Genomic DNA, 16,247 nt, shown 5'->3' on the forward strand with positions numbered 1-16,247 from the left:
CGAGTAGATAATAGTTGCTGTGTTGTACAGTTCAGGGAAGCATTCATTTTGGCAGATGCACATGAAAAAAGAATCTCTTCTAAAAAGAGATTTGATTTTTTGGAACCAAGCCAAGGGTCAGTCAGACTAGCAAGAGAGAAAAACATAAATCTATATTTTTTCTTAAAGGAGAAACAAAAACAAAAACAAAACTACCACCCCCCCCCACTGGCTCTAGTTAAAATTCAAGTCTTAGGACTAAATTGAAATGTTCTTCTATCCTGGACTTTCTCCCAGTCAGACATTATTGGTTAAAGTCATAATTTATTCAGCTATGAGCCCTTGATTATATAAACATTTCTCCATTTAACAGGCCCAGCCATCCTTGTAATAGATTTTATAATTACCCCAACATTATTGCCCCAGTGATGAAGCTGAAGCACAAATATAATTTGGATGAACGTATCTCACCATTGCATCCGCTTTATGCTTCATCCGTTTAGCTTCTTGCATAAAATAATCTGCACTGCGTGGCCTACAAGGAGAGAATATTAAATGTCATTATTGCTTAAGTGAAACAACTCTTGAAAATATTCTTTTTTTTACTCCAACATAAAGCACAATTAAAAAAATAAAACACTCTGCTTAGCATGGCATCAAGTCTTTTTTCACACTTCCAAATGACTATATGTTAGACACTATGATTTCTTTCTCTTAAATTAGCAATTCAAAGTCCATGCAATATATGCAGATACTCTGCATTCATAGTAGCTTGAACATGGTCTCTCAGTGCTTAATTTGTAAATAGGGATTTTTATTGTATAATTTAAAGAGTGAACTTTTTTAATTGCACACATTTTACACAAAATGATTCCCTTTAATGTAAAGATTGCAAGTATGTCTTGCAATAAACACATGTGCACAGGGTGTATGGGAGAGTATTTATGCATCCTTATGCATAGAAGTGTCTATTCTATGTATACATGGTACCTATGTGGCAGCTGAATATATTTATTTTAAAACCTCACTGTGAAAGATGCAAGAATGGAATGCCTTACAATTATGTTCCATTTGTACCAAAATTAACTGTAAAGTGATGTCTACCTTGTAACAATGCAAACATGCATGTATCCTCTAGAGTGCTGATTAGCTAGCTGGTAAACATTAACAGCAGACATATGCATTATTAAAGCAATAACCCTGGCCTACATGGGTTCTTCTAGGAGATGAAAGTAATTCATCCCGAGACGGGTCTGAGTGTGAATAAAGATCCCAAGTTATACTAAACTCCTCATTGACCAGTATGTTTAAATGCTTAGTCAGCAGATAAATTCTGTAAATTGTGTGTGTGTGTGTGTGTGTGTGTGTGTGTGTGTGTGTGTGTGTGTATTGGTCCTGGGACTTGAACTAAGAGCCCTCGTGCTGTCCCTGAGCTTTTTTGCTCAAGACTGTCACTACCACTTGAGCCATAGATTCAGGTCTAGCTTTTTGGTGGTTAATTTGAGATTAAGTGCCTCCACAGACTGGCTTTAAACTGCAATCCTTAGATCTCAGACTCCTGCACAACTAGAAATATGGTCATGAGCCATTGGCACTTGGCTTTTTAAAAAAAGTTACATAAGGTTTACATCCTTTAGGTATCATCAACATGAAAGTTTTTGTATTCTGGGCCTTTATGTGATCAATAAGGCTGACCTATTTATGAATACCAACTCTGAGCCTCGACTTCTTGACTTGGGAGATAGAATGCAACAGTGATCTTAAGTAACAAGTTGTTGAACCTAGTGTGATAAGCTTCTTTTAAACTGCCTTATTTTAGGTTATTAAAAAGTCTTTTATCTTATTATAGCAGGTAGTCAGAGCTAAGAACCTCTCGAGAGGTTAAAATTCTTAGAAAAACAAGGCATGCTATGATAATAAACATTGCTTAATAATAAACTATCACATTTAATCAATCAAACAAATCAGTATCTTAGAGCAAATAATTAGTTTTTTTTTTTTTCCTGTGGGTCATGGGGCTTGATCTTGGCCTGGGAAATGTCCCTGAGCTCTTCAGCTCAAGGCTACCACCCTACCCCTGGGCCTTGGGCATTGTCCCTGAGCTCTTCAGCTCAGGGCTACCGCCCTGTCCTTGAGCCAGACCCCACTTCCCATTTTCTAGGGGTTAACTGGAGATAAGAGTCTCAGATTCTTTTGTGCCTGGGATGGCTTTGAACCTTGATCCTCAGATCTCAGCCTCCTGAGTAGCTAGGATTACAGGTGTGAGCCACCACATGGCTGAGTAAATAATTAGTTTGGGGTAAAGCTTGCTAAAGCAAGGAAAAAATATAGTTTCCGGTCTTTTCTTTCTTTCTTTCTTTCTTTCTTTTTTTCCTGCCAATCCTGGGGCTTGAACTCAGGGCCTGAGCATTGTCCTTGGTTTTTCTTCAGGCTACAGCTCTACCATCTGAGTCACAGCACCACTTCCTGCTTTTTCTATGTGTGTGGCACCGAGGAATCTAACCCGAGTCTTTGTGCATGCTAGGCGCCCACTTTACCACTAGGCCAAACTCCTGACTGGTCCTTTATTTCTCTATAAAATATTGTCAATACTGTGGGCTACTTAACTCTAGTTGTAGGATTTTGTCAATGTGTACAAACTTCCTTCACCATTCTTAATCCTATTCCGGTCTGAATCTTTCCCTCCCTCTAGCTAGGCCTCTCACTGGTGTGTTGAAGGTTTCCATTACATAAAGGCCCTGTTCCACGTATCTCTTCTTTTTCTAGTTCATCTCCTTCATGTCTATACTTCTTTTAGTTGTCTTAAAGGGGTAGATTTTACTTCTTTGTCTACAAAATGTTTACATATTGATTGTTCAGTCTTTGGTTCCAATTCTTTCAATTTCATTATTTTTTTGCTATTACTACTGTTTGTTTGCTTCTACTTTTAAATATGCTTCATTATTTTATTTATTTATTTTTATTCTTTCGTCAGTTGTGGGAATTGAACTCTGGGCCCAGGCGTTATCTCTGAGCTTTTCAGTTCAAGGCTATTGCCCTATTCCTGGAGCCACAGTGCCACTTCTGGTTTTCTAGTAGTTAACTGGAGATAAGAGACTTTAGTGCCCCGAATGACTTTGAACTGTGATCCTCAGATCTCAGCCTTCTAAGTAGCTAGGATAGCTTTATTATTATTATTATTATTATTATTATTATTATTATTATGTTTTTGTGGGTCATTGAGCTTTAACTTGGCCTGGACGCTGTCCCTGAGCTCTTCAGCTCAAAGCTACCACCCTACCCTTGAGCCAACCCCCACTTCCTGTTTTCTAGAGGAGATAAGAGTCTCAAGTCCTTTTGTGCCCGGGGTGGCTTTGAACCTTGATCCTCAGATCTCAGCTTCCTGAGTACCTAGGATTACAGGCGTGAGCCACCAAGCTCATTATTTTTTTTTAAGAGCCCATTTAGGTTCACAGCAAAACGGAGGAGAAACTACACTATTTCCATGTACCATCTGCCACATATGTACAGCCCTCCCCAAGTATCAATGTACCCAACTAGAGTGGTACATGTTACAAATGATGATCATACACTGATAATCATTATCATCCAGAGTCCAGAGTTGAGTACTTATTCTTGGCATTTTGTATCCTATAGGCTTGGACAAATGCATAACACCATTACAGTAGCATATTGACTAGTTTCACTACCCCAGTTTTACTAGTCTCTATATTTAGTTTGTGTTTGTCCTTTGGCTTCATATCACCATGGAGAAGCCCAGAGTCCGCACCCCTAGCCATGAGTTGATCTGACTCCTCAGTAGCAGTGGGGTCCCAGACCTATTTATTATCTAGAGGAGTTCAAGTGTCTTCATTCACTTCTCCCTTGTTATCAAGTACTTCCTTGTACTCATTCTTCTCTTTTCTCAAAGACCTCTTCTATCCCCGAAAACGGCTTTCATCATGTCTGCGATTCTTAGGCCTCTCAGTTTGATTCCTCTGGCCTCTTAGTTTGATTCCTTTGCAATCGATCCTGAGCTTTACCCCTTGAACAATGTTTGTAAAGCATTCCTTTCATTATGGGACCATCTTTGCTCATGGACCTAAGATCCCTCATGGCTTTTGAGGTCAAATCTCAGTTTAGGTTTTCAGTAATCTTGCCTAACTGCATCGCTTATTCACCAAGGTCCTTTAGCAAAGTCTTGGTTGGTTTCCTGTTGCTGAGATGATATCCTTGTGTTAGAAACTCTTCCATACTCTCTCCTACCTATGTTTACTAGTTTGATGCTCACTGCATGCCTACCATAAGCCAAACGTTACTACTCTTCAAATTCTACCATCATCAGGGACATCCCAGTAGCTTTGGTCTGTGCTCAGCTCTGTCTTTCTGATCTTGCATAGTACCTCTTGTTTACATTCCACTGCTGGCATTCATCATGGTCTTGGTGTACTAGATTTTAGTCACTCCATGTGTGTAACTAGCTTACTGGCACATTAGCAGCAGGGACTATGCTGCTGGCCTCTTTTGTCTTCACCATATGGCAGTTTTAGGCCCAGGAAAGATGGTGAACAAATCCTCTCTGAATGGTACTGAATTTTCTCTGAGTTTAGGAAACAGAAATGCTTTCTGATGGGGTACAGCATCACAACTAATGAAGCAGAGAGCATCCTTATGACAAACTGAAATTCTCCACATCATTATCTGTTCCACACTCCAGTGTGTAAGTTTGGTCATTTTCTTAGTGTCCTGTTTTGTGGACCTTGTCACTAACAGTCATTTGAAAAGCATAGTAATTCCCATGCAGATACTCTCTGGGCAATAAGCTATGACAGTTTATTTTTCATGGGGCTTCTGAATCTGAATTACTCTTATACATGGCTGTGGCTCACAGTCCCTAATATGGGCTCTTTAATCAATGCTGATTTTATCTGTAACATACTAATGCAATTTTTAAAACCTGATATGTTCACTGAATCACAAAACTCACAATAGTACATGTAGATAAGTAACACATGTAATTTTCTGACTCTCTTCTGGCAGCTACAATAGACTCTACCATGCTGAAAGAAAACCATACCATCTGGGGACCATTTATGAACACGTTTGTAAGAATTCTCATTTTGCATATAATGGAGGGTTCACTATACTGAGCACTGAAGATTGCCTGAAGATTGGCCTATTTTCTCTTTTCAGGTGATTTCTAGTGCCCTGCTCTTGCATCAGACCATTACAAAGCTGCCAGGACCAATGGGGACATCACCCAGGTTGTTGGGCATGGTTTTGGGTGCATGCCATCCCAAAGGCATCACTTCCTACAGCGTTCTACAAGTCAGTAGGAAAAGCGAAACTTCTGTCAGCATGGTGGCAGTTAAAGAATATAACAAATACACTGAAATAAAATCTACTTATCCCAGCATTCAAACAGACATTTTTCATCAAAACTTCCATACTTTTATGTGGAAAAATTTAGAGTTTCTGTTTTCCATTTATGCAATAAAATTATTCACATTGTTTCTCAAAGTAACGGTATTTTATGACCATGCATGAAGAATCCTAATAAAAGCTAATTAAAAATTGTAAGTGTAACTGTATATCCTGTTCTCTTTAGAAACAAAGCTTGAGAGATCTGAAAGCCAGGCTGTAACCACATGTATTTTTATTACAAGAGCTCTCTCTGACAAAAGGTATTTGAAGACTTGATCCAAATAGGACATTTTCTTTTCTTCTCCTTACCCTCCCACTACCACCACCTACAAACACACGGTCCTAGTTATGAGCCACAACAGGGTATAAGCGACCCCATATTTCTTCTGGCACAGGGGCATGAAAGCAACCTTGCTTCCTTTTCTTCTTGGGGCTGAGGGAGAGTTGAATGGTCTCCCACAGGGAGGCTGGCATACTCTTTTCTGTAATTTCTACCTCTGTGAAAGGCTGTGCCTCAGCAGAGCCAGACTGCTTTGTGCAAACTGGCAGGGATGAGAGCTCAATGTGTTTGAACAAACAGGCTCCTCAGCACAGTGGAGATCTGGATGGTTTTTCTTAGAGAAGCTGAAATCCAGATCAGACAAAGGCAACAAAACACCAAATAAATTCATCATTTGACACCTGACACCTTGGTGTGACATTTCACCCCCCGAGGTGTTGCCATGCTTTAGGCTTCCAGGTACTTTCTCCAAAATGAGAATGTGTAAGAGTGAAATGATTACTTCAGAAATGTGGACTGCTCATGCGAGGCAAGGGCTGCACTGCAGAGCTCATCCTCAGCTGCCAAGAGATCACTGGGATGGGGCATTTTGGAGTCAGAGGCCAAATGTGCTGCGGTGGCAGTCCTGGCACCTCCTCACGGATGGATGCAGATTGACTGTGCTTAGGTGGCAAGGTCCCAAAGGAAGCGTTAGTTGCCTGGATTCTGATATCAATTAGGCCTCAGAGTACCTAGAACTTGGCTTCTCAGGAGCATTGGCTCATTCCTTTTGTATATTTTTAACAGGATGCACAAGCTGAGGCAGGTGTTTTTTTTTTCAATCAAAAGCAACTTTCTGTCTAGATGTCCTGTTTTGTTCTTCCAGTCTGACATTCGAAAGAAATGAATTATATCTAGCCATGAATGTGATCAGCGGACACAGATTTCAGTCCAGGAGATCTGTCCTTTTTCTTCCTCTCCAAAACTAGCTCCAGCTTTTCTTTTTCTCTCTGCTTGTTATGGTTAGAATAAGGAAATGGCTTTGGGACAGGGAATTCATAGTGAAACTATTCCTTAGGAGCAACACAGGGTTACTTAGGTTTATCAGGTGCTTGCAGGAAACAAAGGAAGCATCAGCTCATAAATGACTGGGGACAGTCTCCCTCAGGACCAAGGTAAATCCTGGGGAGCACCCTGCCTGGCTGAAATATTGCCTCCTCAAGAGTTCAGTTGGTTTCCTTTGATTAAATCATGCTGGGAGAGATCCGACCTTTTACATATGGGAATCTTCCCATCCTCTATGAAATTAAAATCCTTTTAGCCACGAGACTGCTGTGCATAATTACATTACAAATGTCAAGTCCCTGTTCTTTCTTCCCAGCCACATTTCACATGCTCATGGCCTTCTGTGCTGGGGGCTGAAGGAGTCTTTCTCCATGTTGGGGAGGTTTGGGGAGCTGAGCTCTCATTATTGGAGCCATGGGGACAGATGGGGCATGTGGTGGGTTGGCTGACTGCACTGGTCGTGACTGATTCTTCCATATGAAATATGATCAAGAGACAACACATCCTTCAATGAGCAGCAGGCAGGGCTGGCACCCAGGTTTGTTGGCTTCCTCTACGGCAGTATGGCTGATAGGAGCCTGGATTTCCAGCAAGCACTGAATTCACTACAAACTCAGGACTTCTATCCTGTGGCTTCACAGCCCAATTCTTTCAATTTTCTCCAATCAAGAACTCCTCTGTCACTAATTATGACACCAAGTAACTTACAGCTCATGGCTCTGCACAAATAAAACCAATTTCTAGACTTTGAGTTAGATTAGCTGTTGTCACTCAATGATGTAAATTATTACAGATTTTGGTTCGATGATGCAAGATTTTGGAGAGAATACAAGGATCCCCTGAATGTGTGACTGTCCAGTAGTAAATGTCAGGAAAGGTAAAGGAGTCGTCATAATGTCACCAATCTGAGCCTACAAGAACAAGCTGGCTTTCACCTCACTTTAAAAACAAGTGTTATTACATTCTGTTCTTCTGCATCCTAGAGATATGATGAGTGTCTCTCCAATTGGAAAGTAGCACAGGAAAAGGGTTTTGGAAGCCTGTGAATTTAAATTTACCTGTGTGCAGTCTAATAAAAGAAAGAAAGAAAATCCCAACATTCCCCCTGGGAAGGTTATTTATAATTCAAGTGTTCATTCAGAATTTGCTATTGATAGCCCATTGGATTCAGCTGTTGTCTGTACCACATGTTTATTAAACCATTAGTGAATATTTATAATACAAAATAATGAGTTTACTTTTTTTAAGCTACATGTTGTAGCTTTAAGGACTAAATGGCAGTATGGCATCTGTTACTTTTTGGATCACTGTAATTGGATTTCCATCATTTTAAAACTACTCTGGCACTAATTATCTAGTCATTTACTTCTTCCATTGGGGGCCTCTTTCTTTGGTCATTTTACTGTTAATGCTCTAAGTGAAGACAAACCAAGGAAGTTGGCTCAGTACAGAGGAGGAGCAGGAGGAAGAAGAAGAGAAGGGAGAGAAGGAGGAAGGGGAGAGGAAGATGAGGCGGTGGTAATTTTGAGTGGCCTACCTATTTGCTTCCTTCACAGCTGATGAAATGACATTTGTTTAACCATTATAACCTGCTTGTCATCTCTGTCTCTCATCCTTATTCTAGGTGCTCACACAAACTATACGTAGGAGACATTTTACACACTTTTTGGTGACTTTGTTCTCTTGGAGGATACTTACTTTTATGGCTTAAAGGAAGAGACAATGACATTTTTGTTGTTGTTGTTTTTGTTCTTCAACTTCTAAGAAGCTTCCAACAGCTTTCAATAGTTGAGTGACTGTTTCAGTTGCATGTTTATTTTATTTTATTATTATGGGTTTCAAATCAATCAGGACATGTAGCAATTGGAACGCAATATCTGTCTTTCTCCATATGACAGATTTGTAAGAGTGCCTTTTGATTCTATCATATGTATCCATAAAAGCAGAAATGGTCTTATTGTAGAGCTGTCACAGCCAGAAGAATTACCCATATTGCTAATGGGCAGAACAAATGACAAGAGCCTCTTCATTGATACAAATAGTGACAAAACTATATTAGCCTTGCCCTAGCAAACTGAGAAATATTTCTTCTTGTAAGAAGTCCAAGAAATTACAGATCAGAATACAATCATTTAGTTGCTCTCTTTCTTACTCACAGTTCTGTTCCATACATTGAAAACTCTTCCTTTTTTTTTTTTTTTTGGTTTCTGTACTTGCTCCTAACCCATTCTCTAGAATGATTTGGTATTAAGGGGATCTCATTGTTGAATGCTCGAGTACTGTTTTATTCTGTTTTAATTAAGACTTCTGCATACAAATTTCTTTCTTTTGTTTTTTTGACAGTCCTGGGGTTTGAACTCAGGGCCCGAGCACTATCCTTGGGCTTTCTTCAAGGTTAGCACTCTACCATATGAGCAACACTTCTGGCCTTTTCTATGCATATGGTACCGAGGAATTGAGCCCCAGTCTTTGTGCATGCTATGAAAGCACTCTACCACTAGGCCCTGCATGCAAATGTCTATGTTGACTTTACATACAGATGGATTCAGATTTCCTATATCACAAATGGTTAAGGTTCAGAGGACAATTTACACTAAGAACACTAATTAAAATAGAGTTGAAACCAGGCATCTGTAAGCCTAGCTACTCTGGATGGTGAGATTTCATAAAAAAGTCTGTGCGACTCCATCTCCAAACTAACCATCAAAAGGCAGGGTTGGGGGGATGGCTCAACAGGTACAGTACCAGCTATGAGAAAACAAACCAAGCAAGTACAGGTGCTGAGTTCAAGCCTTAGTACAACCCCCCACCATTCCCCATCACTCCTGGCCCCATGCCACACACACTGCTCACCTGAGTGTATCCCTATCCCATGTCCTCCCGGTGGATGACCACCTGCCATGCTTCTCAGCAGGGACAGTGGATAAGTTGAAGGGAAGGGAGGTGGTGAGGTCCAGGGATGGGGTGTAGAGTGCAGCTGCAAAGAATATGGCAGGAGTAGAGACCTGGGTTCCCTTGCCGCCCCTGCATTTCCCCCAATCCTGCCATCTTTAAATCTTTTCATTCAGTGGAAAAAGTGTGCAATTGTTTTCAACTCCAGAATTCTAAGCTCTAATTAGCTTACCAAAGTTCAAGTAATTCTTTTTGTGGCCAGTCCTGGGGCTTGAACTCAGGGCCTGGGCACTTTTGCTAAAGACTAGCATTCTATCACTTGAGCCACAATGCCACTTCTAGCTTTTTCTATTTATGTGGTACTGAGGGAATTGGACCCAGGGCTTCATGCATGCTAGGCAAGCACTCTACCTGGAAGCCACATTCCTAGCCACCAGGTTGACGTAACTCTTGCTCAATATCTTCTTTTCTCAAAGAAGTCTGAGGTAAAGGCGAAGGTTAGGGAACATGAAGAAGAAGGAACTGAGGATGGAGGACAGATGCTTCTCAGGTGAGCCCCTTGGAAATGTCTTCCACTTTGTCCTTAGAAGCCTTCAAAACATGATGCTGGAGCCCAGAATTCCCGCACAATAGAGGCAAGGCAGTTGATAATTATTATCATTTTCTGGGAAGAAAGCTGGAATGTGGAAGCATTTAGAGCCACTTTTCTTTTCAGCTTTCACGGGGCTCTCAGTACGTGGTTTGTCTCCTCAGCTAGATTGTAAGCTACCAGAGGGCAGAAACTCTCATTTTGCATGCTGCTTCTTCCATTCTTCACTGTGGATTTAATTTTTCCCTGCCTCCTATGAAGTTGAAATTACTTATACTGTAGATCATTTAGGAATGTGGATCTATAAGGATCACTTAGGATTCAAGGTGAAAAGCTGAACTTAGCATCTGTATATTGTTCCTGTATATAGGCTTTTTCATTCAAGGGTGGTACTCTTATCATGAAAGCTACATTTCTACTCCCAGCCTTATTCTGGCTAATTGAATAGAACAGTCTCCTTGACTTTTCTGTCAGGCTGGCTTCAAACTACTATCTTCAGATCTCAGCGCTCCTGAATAGTTAGGATTAAAGGTGCGCATGCATGCATGCATGCATGCATGTATGTATGTATGTATGTATGTATGTATGTATGTATGTATGATTTGGTGGTGGCGGTGGTCCTGGAGGCTGAATTCAGGGTCTTGTACTTGCTAGTATATTATGGTTGAGTTATGCCCATAACTCTTTTTGCTTTCATTACTTTTCAAATAGAGTCTCATGTTTTGGTTAGACCACCAGCCTATTTACATTTCCAGCACAGTTTGGATGAAAGGCTTGTGGTACCATACCCAGCTATTGGTTGAGGTAAGGGTGTCCCAAAATTATTGCTTGTGCTACCCTTAAATTGAGGTCTTCCCAATCTCAGGCTCTAGAGCAGTTGAGGTTATCTACATATAGCCTTTAGGGAGTAAATCACTATTATTTTTTTGGCCATTATAATTTACAAAGCAAAAATAACTCCTCTTTCTGGTAGCATAGAATCACCAACTGTCTGCAATACAAGTGCTTAAAAATCTCACGATGTCCTTTGCCTCAGCTTTTTGATGCCTGTGTGCCATCTCGTTCGTACTGGTTTTTCTATCCATTCAAAACCCCTACCAGAATTCAGCAATGGCTGTTCGCTAGGGCTCCCTCTGAGAGGGATGACTGAATGACCAAGTCATACAAGAGAAAATAAATTGTAAATAAGATGCGTGTGTCCCTTCTACGAAGAACTTCCATTTCCCCTCCCTCCTTACCACATTAGAAAAAAACCAAACTTACATGTCATCGAAGACCAGTTTCTGCCTCTTGCAGTCCTTGTGGCCATTGGAACCTGGAGACCAAGGCTCTGTTTGTAACCGTGACTTACTGTGGAGACCATTTTCGGAATTGTGAGCAGCTTTCTAAACAACAAATGATACAGTAATCTTTTAAATACTGGCTGAAAGAGCAGTCCATTAAACAGAAAAATATTTATTTAACAAAATATCTTTGTGTTCTGTGTTAGGATGGATGGTGGTTTCAGTGCAGATACTCTTGCTGCTCTGGCTATGAACAGATCCCAGCCTCCTGAGTAGCTAGGACTACAGGTGTGAGCCACTGGTGCCTAGCTCTGATGGCAATTTTGTATGGCTCATGAACAGTTTTTGTAAAGGTAATGCTGGGGTTTGAACAGGAGCCTGCAGACTTGCCAGGCATTACTCTTATGCTTTATGCGTTTGTCTTCAGATAGTCTTCTGCCTTTCTTTTCTTTTCTTTCTTTCCTTCCTTCCTTTCTTTTTTTTTTCTTTGCATGAGATGTACCTTGGATTAGAATCCTCCTCTTTGTCTCCCCTGTAACCACTGCACATAGATTACTGATTGAGATGTATCTTGCAAGCTTTTTTCCTGGGTTGGCCTTGAACTGCAAACCTTCAACTTTCTACCTTCTGAGTAGAGTAATAGGCATGTGTCACCATGCCCACCTCCCCCCTAGTTTTTCCTTTTTTTTGCTTGTTCTGGGGCTTGAACTCAGGGCATGAGCATTATCCTTGGGCTTTCTCAAGGCTAGACCTTTACCACTTGAGCAACAGCACCACGTCCGGCTTTTTCTATGTATGTGGTACTGAGGAATCTAGCTTGGGTCTTTGTGCATGCTAGGCAAGCACTCTACCACTAGGCTAAACTCCTAGCCCTAGATTTTACTTTTTGACTATTACCTGTGTCTCATGAAGTCAGGTGTGGAATTTTCCATGATGGCATCATGGTGGTGCTCAACAAATTTCAGACTCCAGAGCATTTTGGATTAGGAATGCTCACTCTGTATGCACATTCTAGATCTTAAGCCCAGGTGGGTAGCACCTTGTCATCAAATGTCATTCTTACAGGAACATCAAAGGATAAGTCCTATTATGCTCACTCGCACAGATTGGGAAATTGGAGCTCAGGAGATGAATGTACTTTTTCAAGTTCAAATAGTCACGGTGGGGAAGGTCCTGTGGAAGAGGAGTGAAGCAATCCTCTACTCTGCCAGGTCCTCTGAAAGTTGTTTTCAGGGATTCTCTGTGGGGCCAGACTGTGCCATGCTAGAGACAAAGTGTGTGTGTGTGTGTGTGTGTGTGTGTGTGTGTGTGTGTGTGTGTGTGTAATTCTACTCTGATGTTCCTGGGGAAGGAAGAGTATCAACCAACCGTAAGGTCTCCGGCATGGCTGTCAGTCTTAGGCTTTTTGTTGGAAGAGGCAGACGTGAAGACACTGTTGCCATGAGATCGGCTAGAAGAAGTCAAGTCCTCGCTGGAATATTTGTGTTTGGAGACATCAGAAAGGGGTGAAATGGGTGACCGAAGCATTTTTTCACTTTTATTTATTGGTATTGCCACACTGAAAAGTAGAAATTACAGTGATAGAATGTCAATACGGTAGGCACAGGGAAAAAATAAATGTTTTACACATGCTCTATACCTTCCAATTAAAACCTGCAGGTAGTTAAGACCATTAAAAAGTATTACTCATTGTTTCTTTACCTTTCTATCAGTATGCATAGTACTTCTAGAGTTTGTGATAAAACAAGTGACTCAGAAGACTAATTCATGTTTCATTTTTCATCCAAGGATTTCAAAATGCTCAACAAACTTTGTTTAAGTGTGAGTGACAAGTAATGGGAAAGTTAATCAACAATGATACACAAGTTTTCCTTCTCTTCCTTCTTTTGTTGGTATTAAGAGTTTGAACTCAGGGCCTTGCCCTTGCTAAGCAGGTGAGCTACACCCCTAGTTCCCCTTTGTATTATTTTTGAAATAGGGGTCTTGCTTTATATTGGGACTATGATCCTCTTATTTGTAACTCCTGACATCACTGGAATGACAGGCTCAGCCCTCTCCCCAAACTCAGCCAATGGTCAAAATGGAATCTTGTGATTTTCTGAGTATGACTGAATTGGTCTTGAACCATGATCTTCAGATCTCTGCTTCTCAAGTGGCTACAATTACAGCAGTGCCTGGTTTGAGCTCCCCATTTCTATTTCATTGGCTTTTGCCAAAGTTTGAGCTATATAAAATATTCTATAGAAAACAAAAGAATCACAGAATAACCTGCAAAATATAAAGTCAACTTTAAATTACTTAATTTTTGAATTAGCCAGGCATTGATTGAAATATATAGAGAGTTCAAAAACTCTTATTGGCACTTACAGTGTCTAGTTTCTTATTTCACCTTCAAAGCAATAGTGTATTCTTAAATATAATATTCTCCAGGATTAATCATCAGATAAAGTATGTCTACTTATATTTAAGTCTGAAATGTACATTATAATGTTAGGGTTTTCTCCATTATTTTACTTTGGGAAAAACACTATGTGGGGCAGACACAGCAGACACATAAATAAACCCAATCAGTCCTAGTTTAAGATGCTTGAAGAGGTCCCCTCATTCAGTCATTTTTACAAAATAATAAATTCATTTAATAAAAGTTTCATTTATTCTTGGAGTTATGATCTCTTAATTGCACGTGTTGATTATAATTGCAAACAAGCCCCTGAAGTCAGCTCAAAAAGCAATTTTTCTAACTGGGCAGGATGGCTCATGCCACCCTAGCTATTCAGGAGGCTGAGATCTGAGGTTCAAAGCCAGCCCAGGCAAGGAAGTCTGTGAGACTCTTATCTCCAATAAACTATTCAGAAAAAGCTGAAAATAGTACTGTGGCTCAAGTGGTAGAGCACACACATACACACAAAAAGCAATTTTTTCCTAGTTGATGATCACAGTAGCAATCACAAACTCAGGTCTTTAATACAAATGATAAAACCAAGGTTTTTAAAATTTTTTTGCCAGTCCTGGGCTTGAGCTCATGGCCTAAACACTGTCCTTGGACTTTCTCAAGGCTAGAGCTCTACCACTTGAGCCTAAGTACCACTTCTGGCTTTTTTCTACGTATGTGGTACCAAGGAATCGAACCTGGGTCTTCATGCATGCTAGGCAAGCACTCTACCACTAGGCCAAACTCCTGGCCCCCCCAAGTTCTTAATTATGCAAATAGATACAGGTTTTCTGGCTTCAAAAGTAGGAAATGTCCAACAAATGCCCGAAAATTCAGAATGAAATGAGGAGATGTGCTACAGAAAACTGCTCTGGATACATGAAAAGTAGCTCATCAATGCTGATGCTGAAGATGTATATGGAGAACCTGAATGGAATCATTTCTTGATGTCAGTGAAAAATACATGTCCCTAAGTGTTACTTTATATGCGCATAGAAAAACAAATTACAGCATTAAATGTGGTCATGGACATAGAACTGTTCTTTAATACTGCAGAGCTCCTCTCTGGGATGGGTCATCCATTACCTAGGATTGTTTTATTTCACTGGTAAAACCAGATAGCAGTAACCACAATTCTAGATGCACTCATATCACCATTCCCACAACAACTCTATGCACTTTTGCATGCAGTGTATCATTGCTTAACATATGTGAAATTATCACATATATGTTACACTGCCAGGTACAGTCTCTACCTCAGTTAGGTACAAGAACTTAGCAAAAGTTATATCTGTATTTTTACCAACCTCTCTCTGAAACAGAATTATTTCCTTTTTTACAAGTGAGGGCGAGAAACCAAAGGAGTTTAAGCTGGTGCCCAAACAGCAATACCTATGATTGTGTCTCAGTAGAAATCATAGGTGTTTCATGCCGTATTATAGTTGTTACAAACATCTTGAAATATCCCTTACATTTATTACTCTTCAGTTATTATGGTTGTCCTTAGATTGGCTAGGAAGGTTATTCCATACAGGAATGAAGAGCATATTGATGACTCTTATTACATATTATGAAAGTATTTCCATTTTTCTAAGTCTCTGGTGCCACCATCCTTCCTACACAGAGGACTGTGGTAGGCGATGTGTGTGTGTGTGTGTGTGTGTGTGTGTGTGTGTGTGTGTGTGTGTGTGTGTATGCACAATTTCTTCTTGCTTACACCTTCAGCATCCTGGCTGCCTTCCCAAGGTGACACAGCAGTAGGCCTGTGTGTGCCCTGGCTCTCCAATTTCCTCTCTGGGTTTTAGTACTGCTCTCCATCTTTTCCTAACCTTTCAGTTTACATCTTTATGTGTTAGGCTGAAACATTAATCTCTCCTTAAGAACCTCTGTGTACAGTCAGGAAGAGTGAGGAGTGTTGCAGCCAAGGAGAAGTGGGTCTGTGCTGAGGTGTTTCTAAATGGAAATGCATATATGACTGATGCTAAGCTCCTTGCTTTAATGAATATCCGGGACCTTGTCTTGGTGGAGAGTCATTTATTACAGAAGAGATTGGTAGCACCATTTGTAGCACCTTTACAGGGCGGCTGTTTGACCGTGGAATCACAGATCCTTCTTAACTCCACTATTTTAGTTTATATCCCAGAGCTGTAGGTGCTTCACCTGCAAACAACACTTTAAGTGGCTATTTCCTCATTCTTATAAAAGCTCGGTATTATTAAGCCCACTGAAATATAGGCTAACAAATTCATTTATTAAGTTTTGGGGGAAGGGAACTGTCTTTGAGAAGTGCAGAACTTGTGATAGCTGGGTAACTGGTCTTGGTTATATAGAAGAATCTGACAGTTA

The 16,247-nt window shown here is 40.5% G+C and overlaps 1 protein-coding gene across 2 annotated transcripts in view; it reads right to left on the reverse strand.

Annotated features, from left to right (window-relative positions):
* Aff3 (ALF transcription elongation factor 3) overlaps positions 1–16,247 on the reverse strand; it is a 539,479-nt gene that overhangs the window by 19,536 nt on the left and 503,696 nt on the right. For both annotated transcript variants that reach the window (XM_090336509.1, XM_090336510.1), the window contains 3 exons: positions 12,839–13,028; positions 11,451–11,572; positions 451–514 (listed from right to left, as the gene is read on the reverse strand). In XM_090336509.1, coding sequence (XP_090192635.1) covers positions 451–514; positions 11,451–11,572; positions 12,839–13,028 — 376 coding nt within the window. The remainder of the gene's footprint in view (positions 1–450; positions 515–11,450; positions 11,573–12,838; positions 13,029–16,247) is intronic.

Source organism: Megascapheus bottae, chromosome 7, assembly GCF_031878675.1.
Source record: "Megascapheus bottae isolate mThoBot1 chromosome 7, mThoBot2.hap1, whole genome shotgun sequence".
Classification (NCBI taxonomy): Eukaryota; Metazoa; Chordata; class Mammalia; order Rodentia; family Geomyidae; genus Megascapheus; species Megascapheus bottae.